At 39.3% G+C, this 12,255-nt stretch overlaps 4 protein-coding genes and 2 non-coding genes across 7 annotated transcripts; 2 read left to right on the forward strand and 4 right to left on the reverse strand.

The window, feature by feature from the left end:
- The first annotated feature begins 37 nt into the window (after positions 1–37).
- On the forward strand, positions 38–1,222 carry LOC108812078 (L10-interacting MYB domain-containing protein). Of its 2 annotated transcripts, none has more exons than XM_018584233.2 (3): positions 38–152; positions 332–673; positions 755–1,222. In XM_018584233.2, the coding sequence occupies exons 2-3, from the start codon at positions 332–334 to the stop codon at positions 1,157–1,159; spliced, it is 747 nt and encodes a 248-aa protein (XP_018439735.1). In that variant the 5' UTR covers positions 38–152; the 3' UTR covers positions 1,160–1,222. The 2 variants fall into 2 exon arrangements, with proteins under 2 accessions (XP_018439735.1, XP_018439734.1); XM_018584232.2 differs by having other exon boundaries at positions 44–235.
- LOC108812077 (protein ALTERED PHOSPHATE STARVATION RESPONSE 1) lies at positions 1,186–4,115 on the reverse strand. The gene is made up of 4 exons (XM_018584231.2): positions 3,013–4,115; positions 2,747–2,937; positions 2,166–2,389; positions 1,186–2,094 (listed from the first exon to the last, which is right to left on the reverse strand). The coding sequence occupies exons 1-4, from the start codon at positions 3,767–3,769 to the stop codon at positions 1,302–1,304; spliced, it is 1,965 nt and encodes a 654-aa protein (XP_018439733.1). The 5' UTR covers positions 3,770–4,115; the 3' UTR covers positions 1,186–1,301.
- Positions 4,116–5,038: 923 nt separating this feature from the next.
- LOC108806863 (protein POLLENLESS 3-LIKE 2) lies at positions 5,039–6,847 on the reverse strand. Its single transcript, XM_018579067.2, has 3 exons — positions 6,632–6,847; positions 6,327–6,539; positions 5,039–6,194 (listed from the first exon to the last, which is right to left on the reverse strand). Exons 1-3 carry the CDS (start codon positions 6,779–6,781, stop codon positions 5,253–5,255), a joined length of 1,305 nt encoding a protein of 434 aa, XP_018434569.1. The 5' UTR covers positions 6,782–6,847; the 3' UTR covers positions 5,039–5,252.
- A 1,322-nt stretch (positions 6,848–8,169) lies between these two features.
- On the forward strand, positions 8,170–8,241 carry TRNAD-GUC (transfer RNA aspartic acid (anticodon GUC)). Its single transcript has one exon. It is a non-coding gene; the product is annotated as a tRNA-Asp (tRNA).
- A 64-nt stretch (positions 8,242–8,305) lies between these two features.
- TRNAV-AAC (transfer RNA valine (anticodon AAC)) lies at positions 8,306–8,379 on the reverse strand. Its single transcript has one exon. It is a non-coding gene; the product is annotated as a tRNA-Val (tRNA).
- A 2,172-nt stretch (positions 8,380–10,551) lies between these two features.
- Positions 10,552–12,252, reverse strand: LOC108805788 (proteasome subunit alpha type-7-A). The gene is made up of 3 exons (XM_018577727.2): positions 11,988–12,252; positions 11,180–11,594; positions 10,552–10,888 (listed from the first exon to the last, which is right to left on the reverse strand). Exons 1-3 carry the CDS (start codon positions 12,158–12,160, stop codon positions 10,724–10,726), a joined length of 753 nt encoding a protein of 250 aa, XP_018433229.1. The 5' UTR covers positions 12,161–12,252; the 3' UTR covers positions 10,552–10,723.
- Between the last annotated feature and the right edge of the window lie 3 nt (positions 12,253–12,255).

The following is a 12,255-nucleotide window of genomic DNA, read 5'->3' on the forward strand; positions in this document are numbered from 1 at the left end:
GTAAATATGCAGGAAACCTGAGTAGTTCTGCAATCAATCAAACACACACATTCCTATAAAGCCTTAATGGCTTTTGTTTGGTTAAACGCCTTGGCAAATTCATCTTCCTTTTCTCAAGGCCACTCTTCTGCTTCATCAGTCCGTACGTTGAGGTTTGATTCTAAGGATTTTCACAAAAATTGATCCTTTCGTTCACTGTCTGATCAATACGACGACGCATTGCTGTTAATTTAGGGTTTAAGACCTTCCCCTCTCTCTCTCTGCATTTACATTTGAAGTCACTTTATTCGTAAAAAATGTCAATTTGGGTTTTGTGTGTCTGAATCTCTAGATGTCGTCGTCATCGACACGTCATCACCACCACCCAGAGTGGACAGCCTTGTCAACAAAGCTACTCGCGAACCTAATACTCGACCAGGTCCGGAAAGGAAACACAGTGAACAACAGCAGCTCCTCCTTATCCAACAAAGCTTGGAACTTTATAACCCACGAGTTCCACACGAGAAGCGGCGGCGGCGTCAGACGCGACAAAGAACATCTCAAGAACAGGTTCGCTCTCCTCGCACGCCAATTCTCCCTCGTCAAGCTGATCCTATCTCGAGACGACTTCGTTTTCGACGAATCCACCGGTTGTATCATCGCCTCTGATGAATCTTGGGACCAATACGTAAAGGTCTCGACTTTATTATTATATATATATGCTTCGCTTCTCTATAATACTTACTGATTGATCTTACTGGTTGTTGAGGGTCAGGAGTGTCCTGACGCCGAGGCTGTGAGAAGAGGCGGCTGTCCAGTTTACAGTCAGCTCTCTCAGATATTCAGAGTTGTTCATCTCGAGGAGGAGGAAACTGTGTTACCGGAGGGGCCAAAGAGAAGGCCTAGCAGAGGCGTGGAGGCTGCTATTGCTAATGCTATAGGTGAAATGGCGGCTGCTTCCAGGCTAAGGACTAGTTCCTTGACTCAGATGAGCAGCAGGTTCACTCTTGCTGAGTGTATCAGAGAGCTAGATGGGATTCACGGCGTAGCGGAGAATGTTTATTTCGCTGCACTCGAGATCTTCAACAACCCATGTGCAAGAGAGACGTTCTTGTCGTTGAGAAGTGACATGCGTTTGGCTTGGCTTCAGTGGAAATGCGCTACTTGTTTCTCCTACTAGCTAATAATCAATGTTCAGGCAAATGATTCAATGAAAAGTTCAGTTTTCTAAAAATAGCATAAACTCAACTCAAGTTCATAACATGTTTGTTGTGCCTAAAGGATCAAACAAGAACAGAGAAGAAACGGTAAAAGCAATGTCTCTAAGGAAGCAACCTCTTGACTTCCTCTTGCTCCTCCTCACCGATACACTTAGCTTGGTTGTACACAGACTCAAAGGCTTGCATACAGACACTTGAAAACCCAACCATCGCCTGAAACACGTGAGGGAAACCCATCTGCAAGTTATTCAAAGTCATGGCTCTAGTCACACTCACCGCCTTCTCATGCTTACTCTTCTCTTCTTCCGCTTTCCCTTTCAGAAACTCAACCTTCGCTCTCTTCTCCACCACCGGGTTCTTCTTCTTCCTCCTCCCGCTGCTTTCAGCCACCACCGAGTACGGACTATACTTGCTCTCCAACGCTCTCAGCGAAGCCGCTTTCTTCTCAAAGTCTTTCGACATGGAGTCTGATCTCTTCTTCTGCTTATGCTCCTCGGCCTGCTGAGCCACGATCCCGTGGACCGCGGTGAGGAAGCTGTTGATCCCTTCGGATGCTACTTTGTCAGGGATCCTGTCGATAGCCAGATGCCATTCCTCGCAGAAGCTGTATATCTTTGACTCGTAGCTGCTCCTGACGAGTGGGTTCTTGCTGAACTGGAACAGACTTAGCCTTAGCCAGCCCGTGAGCGACTGGATGTAGTCACGCTGGGCCTTGACTAAGTTGCAGAAAGAGTGATGCCACTGCTGGATCTCGAGCTCTAGCTGAAATGTTGATTGTCTGTGAAGCTCTGAAGTTGGTTCGGTGGAGGGGATAGTGTTGAGGTACTTAAGCTGCTGAACTATATGAGTTTGAACCTGATGACTCTCATACATGCTCCTCCACATACACATCAACCTATATACATTAATTACACTTATTATTAAACTTAAAGATGATAGCAAATGGAAAATATTTTACAAACTAACCCTTTAATGAGCTCTACAAGCTGAGGATAGAGCTCAGTCTCTCTGAGCTTGATGATCTCATTAGAAGCGCTGTGGATGGCTTGGGAAGACACTGTGAGCTGAGACTCTAACATCTCAACGTCTTTCTTTGCCTTTTCGGTTTTGACGTAGTCAGCTCTCTTCATCTCAAGCCTCCTTACGTGTTCCACTTTCTTCTCATGCTCCATCTTTATGCTCTCTGCATTCTGCAACACAACACAAACACGCTTCACTCTCTTTGCATGCTTTGGCAAAATATATATTTGGGTGTCAGTGTGTACTATATCATTACAAAATTTTACAAGAATCATTTGTCAGAATTTAAGTGCACATGTGGGTCTCTTACACAATCTACTCACTCCTGGACCCACCACAACATTCAAATCTTTTATTTATTTATTTATTTTATATCCATATCTAGATGAAAACTAAACTAAACAACTTCAAGACTCAAAAACTCCAAACTAAGCATTGGATTCAACTTTTTCAAAGAATATACACTTTTACAATTTGAAATTAAGTGAAAAAAGTTAAAAAGACTTTTACAATGAAAATAAATTTACCTTAACCTCTTGAAAGAGCTTCTTCTCCCAGGCATAGAGCCTGTCAATAGTAGAGGAATGGCTACCAACAATGCAGTTTCCTCCTCCAACTAACGCTGCTGAGTTTGTGTATTCGTTCAACTTAGGAGCAAATCCCTTTGTCCAAAACGACGTCGGATTGAGATTGCATTCGTAGTTACTATACATTTTCCCTGCAGACAGAGAGAGAGAGAGAATCAGATTAAAGACAAAGAAAGAGCTTTGATTTCGAGTTTGAACCAACCTACCTTTGGTATGAGGAGAGAAAGCAGCTGTAGGGTTGATGGAAGTGGAGATTTCGAGGAGAGAAGAGAGAGGAGCGCCAGAGTCAGCAGCTTTGAGGAAGTACTCGTCGACTTCTTTGATAATCTCCATCAGATCTTTGCTGTTCCTCGGCACCACCACCGCTAGCTCGCTCCCCGTCGTGTTCGTCGTGTCTTTAGAGAAGCCGCTCACCACAGACGAGCCTTGAGGAGTAGCTGTCGTCGTCGGAGCCGTGGTGGGAGCAGCGTCTGAGGAAGCTGTTCCCGTCGCGGCGGTTCTCGTGGTGGTTCCGGTGGTTGTCTCTTCCTCCCACTCCTCGGAGGATGAGGAAGGAGGAGGCGGGATGAACGGATCCCAGAAGTCCCATGTGGAGGAAGGCTGGGGAGGAGGTGGAGGCGGTGGTGGAGGTGGAGGAGGGAGAGCGGAGGAGGTTGTTGTGGTTGTCCATGTGGTCTCTGAGCCAGGGCTTAGAGGAGGTTGCTGCTGAGGACGCGGCTGAGGAGGTGGAGGTGGAGGAGGAGGAGGAGGAGGAGGTGGAGGGGTGTGGTGGAGATGGAGAGGGGTTTCTTTGGAAGAGAAGTTGACGAGGGAGGAGCCGGTGGCGCGTAGGGAACGGAGGTAAAGCGCGTGGGAGACGGAGAGAGTTTGTCTAGCTTTAACAAGATGTTTCAAGTATCTCTTCCTCGCTTTGCAACGAGACACTATCTCTTTTCTATCTATCCTTGACTGACAACAACCCATTCTTTTCTTTTTTCTTACTTTTCAAACTCTTGTCTGAAAATGAATCACTCACTCGCTATTCTTCTTCTTCTTCAACATGCATCTGAACTGAGCTCACACTATACCTACAAATCCCATTTTCTACTTGTGAAGTGAAGCAAGTGCGCTTTACCTCGTTTATGTCAATACAAAAAAAACAAAAAAAGAAAAAGCACAAAAAAATAAGAAAAGATCCTAACTTTGTCCTGATCTGAAACTCTCAAAGGATTTAACTTTAGGATTTAGAATGTTGAGGTTGAAAAATAGTGAAGGGTACTTTGGCTTCTCCAGAGGAAAGAATGTATTTGGAGTTTGTGACTCTTCTCTTTTCAGTTTAGCCTCCTCTAGTCCTCTCACACACACCCTTTAAGCTTTGGACGGAGAGCCTTGTCCTTCCCAAAACAGTTCACTTGACCGAACTAACCTTTATTTTTCAACTTTATTACAGGAATGTTACCATGGTCAAAAGTTACTTTTTTTTGTTTAACCTTTTCCTGAAAAACTCGAATTAATGCGGATATCAAAACTTTTGAAATAGAGAGATAGGTTAGAAAAGAAAACCGTCTTAATGCTCAAGTTTATTGTAACACCGTTTCGTTTGCCATGGTTATAAATAAACAAGGGGCAGATTCGGTACTGAACACAATTTCAACGGCTACACTTTGATAAATGCCAAGTGGACAAGCGTTTCTATAATCTTGGTAGCAGCTGAAGTGGACAGAGACAAAGTTTGTATTACTATTACTGTATATACACATTTAAATGTTTAAACGGATACTTCACTCTTCTAAACTTTACAAACTTGACCGTAATAGTTGTACACTGACTCAAAAGATTAAGGGTAACCATTGGATCAATGAAGATGCACTAACAAGTTGGAACACATATTATATGAATGAGAGCGAAGAGTTACGGTAACCACTTACTAAGTTTATAAACACACGTGGAACAAGAACATATATGCACTAATAAGTGTGATTGGTAGATCAAATGAGAGCGAAGAGTAAATGGTAACCACTTACTAAGTATATATATCAAAGTGGAGCAAGAACATATATACACTAATGGTAATGCACTAACGAATGAGAGAGAAGAGTAAATGGTCACCACTCACTCAGTATATAAACCACACATGTGGAGCAAGAGAACCCATATATGCTTGTCATCTTCTCTTTTTTGTCTCTCTTATTGGTTCTTACTTTTTAACATCTACCATGTTGTTATTATTATTAGCTACAACATAGACTGGTAAAGAAACATATAACTTTCACTTTTTATATTATTGATCAAACTACAATAATTGTGAAGTGAACAATGTAGCAACTTAAAGCTGACAAAAAAAACATTAATGAAAAATTACCCCAGGAGAATAAGAGCTCATCTCCTTTTCTTTACTTAATAATAAATTAGAATGGTAATAAAGTAGACTAGTTAGAGATTTTTTATTTGAGATAGATATAGCTCCTCAGGCTCTTGGGCTTAGGGAGGACAAAGTGATGTCCTGAAAAACCTTGAGCCTCTTCTTGTCCACCACTTTGGTCTCTGTCCCCAAAACAGCCATGATCATTGCTTCTTCAAACTCCTTGTTGTCTGGTAATCCACAGTCTATTGCTTTCTTCTCCATTGACAATCTCCTCTTCGTGTTTGTCTCTCCCTCACCACCACCACCTCCACCACCACAGCTCAACAACATCCCCATCGTTTGGCTAGACGATCTCGTCCTCTTCAGCTTCTCGTTATTGCTCACCAACTTGGAAGAGAAGAACGGTTTTGCATCCACCCTTAATGGGATATTTGCTACTACATTCACATTCACATTCGTCTTCACGTTCTCGTCACCGTACCCATCATTACTCAAATCCTGCTTCGGTTTAGCCGCCTTCACGCTCTGTTCTCTACAAGGCTGAGGCTGCCATACAGAGGAAGAACCAAACATTGCGTCGAAAAGCCTCCTCTGCTCAACCCTATCACCCCCACCTCTTCTCATCGTCTCAGATCCAAGATCACTAAGCATCTGCTGCGCTCTCTCGTAAGCTTTTAGATGCGAATCAACTCCTCTAGGACCATCCGCAACAGCCGGCTTCACGCGTCGTAACGTCTCCTTGGCTTCGTCGATCCTTCCTTGCTTCATAAGACAGATCCCGAGGTTACACATCTTGTTGCTGTCCGGTGCGATCGACAGAGCTCTCCTGTACGCATCCTCGGCTTCCACGAAGTTGTCTCTCTGCATCAAAGCCCATCCTAAGTTCCCAAGTAACCGCGTGGCTTCTTGCTCCACTGAGACTTGAAACTTCTTCCCCTGAGACCTTGCGGTTTTGGTTCGCTTGCCGTTAAAGGCGAGACCTTTCTGTATCAACAAGAGTTTGTGTTTCAGTAGTGCAATCTGGTCGTCTAATCTCCCGCATCTCTGCAAACAAACAACAACGTTTCAATACAAAAGTCAAGCAATTGCAGAAGGAAACAGAGCAAAAACAGAGGAAGGAAACAGAGCAAAAACAGAGGATGCTCTGTTTTTTTTTTGGTGTAAAGTGATTATTACCTTGTAGAGATCTAAGAGGATGTTGTCAAGAGATTCCTGCGCTTGATCTGAACATCTGACTCTAAGAGATTTAATAGCTTCAATAGCTTCTTCTGCCCTATCTTGCTGCTTCATCACGATGGCCATGTCTTTGAGAGCACTGTCCACTCTGTCTCCGGCGTTAATGGCGGACCAGAACAGAGGAATTGCTCTCTCGGGATCCTTCTCTACCAACTGAATCCATAAACCAAATTCATATTCAGATGACAAAGTTCTGATTCCAAGATATGAAAGAAAGAAATGATGCAAAACTTTTTTAATTTAACCTGAACGTTTTTGGCTCTGACGTACGGACTGTCTCCGATGGGAACTTTGTGGATAGCGTGGAATGATTCAGACCGTGTGCGGGAGAGACCGAGTGGCTTTGCGGGGGAACACGGAGCGGATTTTGTCGGTCTGAATACATCTTTCATCATCTTTGCAGTGAATGGAGATGACAAATGAATCTAAGAGGAGGAAGGAGTGATGTGAGAAGAAGAGGTTGAGGTTTAATAGGGAGATCGGAAATTATAAAAAGGTTTAAAAATTTTACTAGCCGTTGAGGTCACTAGCCGTTGCTTTGCACTCTGTATTTTTTTTCTTTTTCATTCTATTTCCGTTTACGGGAGCGTATTTTTCTCACTAGTCCCTTAACATACATTTTATTTCTATTTTTCCTGTGCAAAACAGAATTAAACAAATTTGGACAAATATCTAATTTATAGAAACTAAAATATCTGTATTAATTTGGAATCTTGGCATATCGGGTAAAAGTCAATAGAAGATTAAGAACAGGCCCGTTTACAACATAGACAAAACAGTAAGACACTAGAACCCAAATGACACATTAAGCCGCCTATAACTCAAAATACAGATGCAATAACCTACATGTTTCTTAAGTACATACAGCCTCACATAGACAAGCAGTGTTACTACTGAGATCAAAGGCTCACATACTTTATCAAGGTCATTTTGCTCCTCTCCTTTTTTAGTGGAAACCACTAGCTTCTAGTTCTCTATCCAGAGCATTGGCATATTATAGAAAGATGGTCTGCTGTTCTCATCAGATACCATTTGTGAGAAGGTAATCATGGTAATCTTCTCTTCATCATCAATCTAAGATTAAGGTGTCAATGATAATTATTAGTAAGCAGAGGGGAAAAAGAAACAAGCATAATAACAGAATAATTTAACGAGGCAGATTCAAGAGATGCATATGCAATTTATCAGCAATAGTAACTTACGAATATAATAAGGCGCTAATCGACTAGATAATTCTCAGTAACTCACCATGATGTTGAATTTCATTGAAGTCACAATGAATTAGACCATGCTCAGCCAAACGAACAGCAATGGCAACAATCTTGTCAAAAAGTTTCTTGTAATAGCTTCACCTGAACCCTGTCATAGATCAAAAATGGAAGATGTGATTCACAGCAGCAAAAGGTTATAACAGTTTCTCAGTGACTGAGTGAAGCAAATGGATCAACTTTTGAGAAATCTCGAATCCAATGCACAAGTTCCTAATCTCGGTTATAATTAATTAATATTCCACTAAAAAGATAACACTAAATGATTCTTAAGACTAACAGAGCCATATAAAATAATTCTGGTGTGAACATGAAGGTCCCTGTACAAGAGACATGAAAACACAGTGCCTATTGCAGCCGATAGCTTCTTGAACTGGAAATTCATGTTCTTCCAAAGCCTGCTCAACAGGGAGCCAAACAAACATTAGGCCAAGAATAAGAACAGTTGTTACAATTTATCTAATTAAATTATATTTAGTTTTATATTTCTTTTGTTTCTCTATACAGTCAACAAAGTCGTTGTAGTATAGTGGTAAGTATTCCCGCCTGTCACGCGGGTGACCCGGGTTCGATCCCCGGCAACGGCGAATTTTTTGTGCTTTTGTTATAAAATAAGTTTAATAACGTTCAAAGTCTCGATAAAAATATTATTGGCTTCGCCCGGGTTCGAACCGGAGACCTTCAGTGTGTTAGACTGACGTGATAACCAACTACACCACGAAACCATTTTGTAAAAAACAATTAATTTTTGATACATAGATCTACTATTATCTTATTTAGTCAATCTGGTTCCTTTTTGTCTAAATCCCTTTTTTATCTCTGCTTTCTTTCGGTTGTGCAAGTTGAAAGTTGATTATATTCATGTTACTAGTGATTTTCCGGCGCTACGCGCCGGGTTCGTATGTTATACTTTAACATAAATTTATAAATTATTATATGGTCTTAACAAATAAAATATGTTAAATATGAAAATAAAAATATATTAAAAATGATCTTTTCTGATTTTTTGATAGTGATTAGTGACCGTAATGCATTACTTTGTTTGAAGTTGTTTAGTTCAAAGTGTAATAGCATAAGTGGTTGTTACTAATCAATTTAATAAAAATAGAATAAAAAACCGATAGTCATAACAAAATTAATTTAGTTGGAATTTAAACATAAAACAAAGTTGATGTTTTATATAGTAAACATACTTATAATATTAATTATTAAAATAACTATATATGAACTATAAAACTTTTACTAATATATTTGGTTCAAATAATAGAAAGATGGAATACGTTTCAAATTTTATAAATTTTATAAAAAATAAGGGTGAAGTGTCAATTTTTGGTAAAATAATTGGTGAGTATCTAATATATATTTTTAAAATTACCATGTTGACTTTTAAAATATAGAGGTGCGAGTTGTATGTGTTACTTTGGTTTCAAGGTCTCTCAAAAAAATGTATCTTAAAATAAGAAACATGAAATTATTTTCTATATTAGTTTTGTTATAATGGAAGATTTTGTGTGTGTTCATAACGAAATTCTTGTTTGTCCACCCTTATTTAGAATATCAACGAATCTTAATATGAACCTAAATATGTTTTTTATCTAAAAACTATAAATGGTTCGTAAACTCCTCTACTTAATGGACAACTTCTATTTTAACCGGAATTGAACAATTTCACCAAATCTTCCTAGTAAAAAGTCAATTTGTTAATTAGTAAATGAGATGTTAGCATCTATAACGATCATGAGAAAGGCAATTTCTAACTATCTGTGACATTCCGGCTTGCTGACTTGTTGCATTTAGTAATGGTCTTGACAGTAAATGGTTAGTGTGGTGTAAATGATTAATGGTGAGGATGATTTGTGGTTTACATTAATTTTAAATAATTTTAGCAACCATGCAACATTTTTAAATTTTTTCTAGATTGGAACTAATGATTCTTTTTTAGTTAAGTTTTAAGAATATATTATTCATGTTCACCGTTTTTAAAATGTAAACATGGATAGCATGCATTAGGGAAGTTATTGGTTTCCTTGCACAGTGTAACATGGAAAGATACCATAGAGTTTATGTGTCAATACCAATAGACCAAATGTTAGTCTTTTGGACTTGAATCGCCATCAATTACTAAACATTATTAGAGTGAGATGAGTGGAATTTCTAGATTGATTATATGACGGTTACGTCGATTGCGTTAAAGAAGGAGAATCGTAGAGGCTTCATTCTCCATCGTCAACATCAAATACAAAAAACCCTATAAACCAGTGTTTTGACACCCGACCCAGACATTGAACCGGATAATTTACCGGGTCTCTGGATCATTGGGTCAACCGTGGATAAACCGCGGTTTAGTAAATGAATTAGTTTTATTATATAATAATATATTAGCTATGAAAATAAATATATAAAAACTAAATTTAATGTTTTTAAATGTTTTCAAACATAAAAGTAATAGTTTGGATATGTATCTATTTTATGTTTAAATTTTCTTGAAAATACTTAACTTTAATTTCCATTTTTTGTATTTTTATTTGACAGACAAAATATTAAAAAGTAGTTTAAAGTATTTAAAAAAATATGTAACATAAGAGTTATGAAATCTAAAAAAAAGATCAAGACATAAAATTCATAATAAATTAAACTTTCAATCCAAAATTAAAACATCATTGTAATAAATTGTCAATAACAAAAATAAACTAACACATAATCACAATTAACACCAAAACACATTAAATAAAATTGAAAAAAATTTTAATTATTAAATGGAGAATGCCCCATGGCATTTTTTCCCCCCAAAGAGATAAAAAAGCCAACTTTATTAGTATAGATATTTGTGAACGAACTATATGGTGATGCAAAGATGACAAAAAAAAAACAAAAAGACAACACGTGAAGTATTCATTCATAAAATAGCCAAATATATGATTTAAAATGAAGAATGTCAAACAGGCTAATAATCCAACACAACATGAACTAAACGCAGTCCAGAGTTTTGTCTATTCAACCCTCAAATATCTTTTCTTCGAACCAACATCACACAATTCAGAAACCAAGACCAATGCCGTAAGAAATGGCTCATGTTTCCCTAGAAGGGCCTTTCTTGGCTGCTTCTGCAGCCGCCTTCTCAGCTTCAATCTCAGCCACAATCGCATCGATTTCAGCTTCTTCTAGCTGCTTCAGAGTACCTTCCTCCCTTGTCATTAAAGCAACCTCAATGTTCTTTCCACCACTCTCAACTACCTGCAAAGTAGCCAAAGCTCATCAGTATGTTACAAGATTCACTACTTGTGCCTCTTAACTAAGAAAGCTCATCAAACATTATTCTCCTCCTCAACTAGTAAACCCCTTTATATTTTTGAGGACATTTGACATTCCATTACATGGCCAGGAATAGTATGTTCCTCACCGGCTAAGGCTCGCAAGAGACCAATAGCGTATGATCTCATTGTCAAGTTTAGTAACAGGGCACCCAGTAATAGCTAAAAAGGAACCTACTTGGTTTAGTTATAGAAAATTAAAGGACAAACTAACCTCAAGCAGAGCACGTATTGCAAGTTTAACAGTCTCTTGCCCCGAGGTTTCTTTATAATTCTTCTCCAGAAACTCCCTGATTGAGTTAGAGTTTCTCCCGGTCGCATTAGCCTTCCAAGCAGAGAAGGTACCAGACGGATCGGTCTGATAAAGCGAAGGTATACGAGTGTAGGGGTCAAAACCAACAATAAGAGTGGAAAGACCAAAAGGTCTCACACCACCACTTTGAGTATACTTCTGTTGAAGTCCTGCTATGTAGCGAGTGATGTACTCAACAGTCACTGGATCCTCCAAAGTAAGCCTGTGGCTTTGACACTCGATCCTCGCCTTGTTTATCAGGACACGAGCATCTGCCTTCAGCCCAGCACAGGCCAATGCGACGTGGTTATCAAGGCTAACAATCTTTCTGGCCGATCTGTAACCAACCAAAAAAAAAAAAAATCAGGATTGCTAGATTCGACGACCAATGACATTGGTTAAGATATATACACATAAAGGGGAGAACTTTCACTCAAATTCAGCACCAAACATTAACATTCCGTTAGAGAATCATCAAACAATATCATAAAACATAAACACATCTGAGAAAAAACTATACACAGAGGAGTAAAGCTTCATCGTAAACACAAACAAAAACAAGTCTTTAACTAGGGATCAGGTTCGAATCTACGATCTAAGACTACCCAACATCAAGTTTCATTCAGAATCGATTCAAACACTGAGCAAAATCAATCGATCTAGGTGAGTAAACAAAAAAAAAACCCTAAAATAAACTTTGCAACGACAGAGATCTGGAGCTGATATAGACCTCGTATCCTGGAGCTTAGGGGTGGATTTCTTCTCGACGGCGAGGACGACAGTATCGGTGCCTCGGACGCCGACGGCGGCGTTACCTTTGCGGACAGCTTCTAGGGCGTACTCTACCTGGAAAAGGTGGCCGTCTGGTGAGAAAACAGTGATTGCTCTATCGTATCTCGCCATCTCTCAACTCCCAACTCTCTCCCTTGTGAGTGTTATTTCTGATTCAATAAGACCTCTCTTCTCTTCTCTTCCCTTTTAGTTCAATATCGATTCGA

The sequence above is a fragment of the Raphanus sativus genome, chromosome 6, assembly GCF_000801105.2.
Source record: "Raphanus sativus cultivar WK10039 chromosome 6, ASM80110v3, whole genome shotgun sequence".
In the NCBI taxonomy this organism is placed as follows: Eukaryota; Viridiplantae; Streptophyta; class Magnoliopsida; order Brassicales; family Brassicaceae; genus Raphanus; species Raphanus sativus.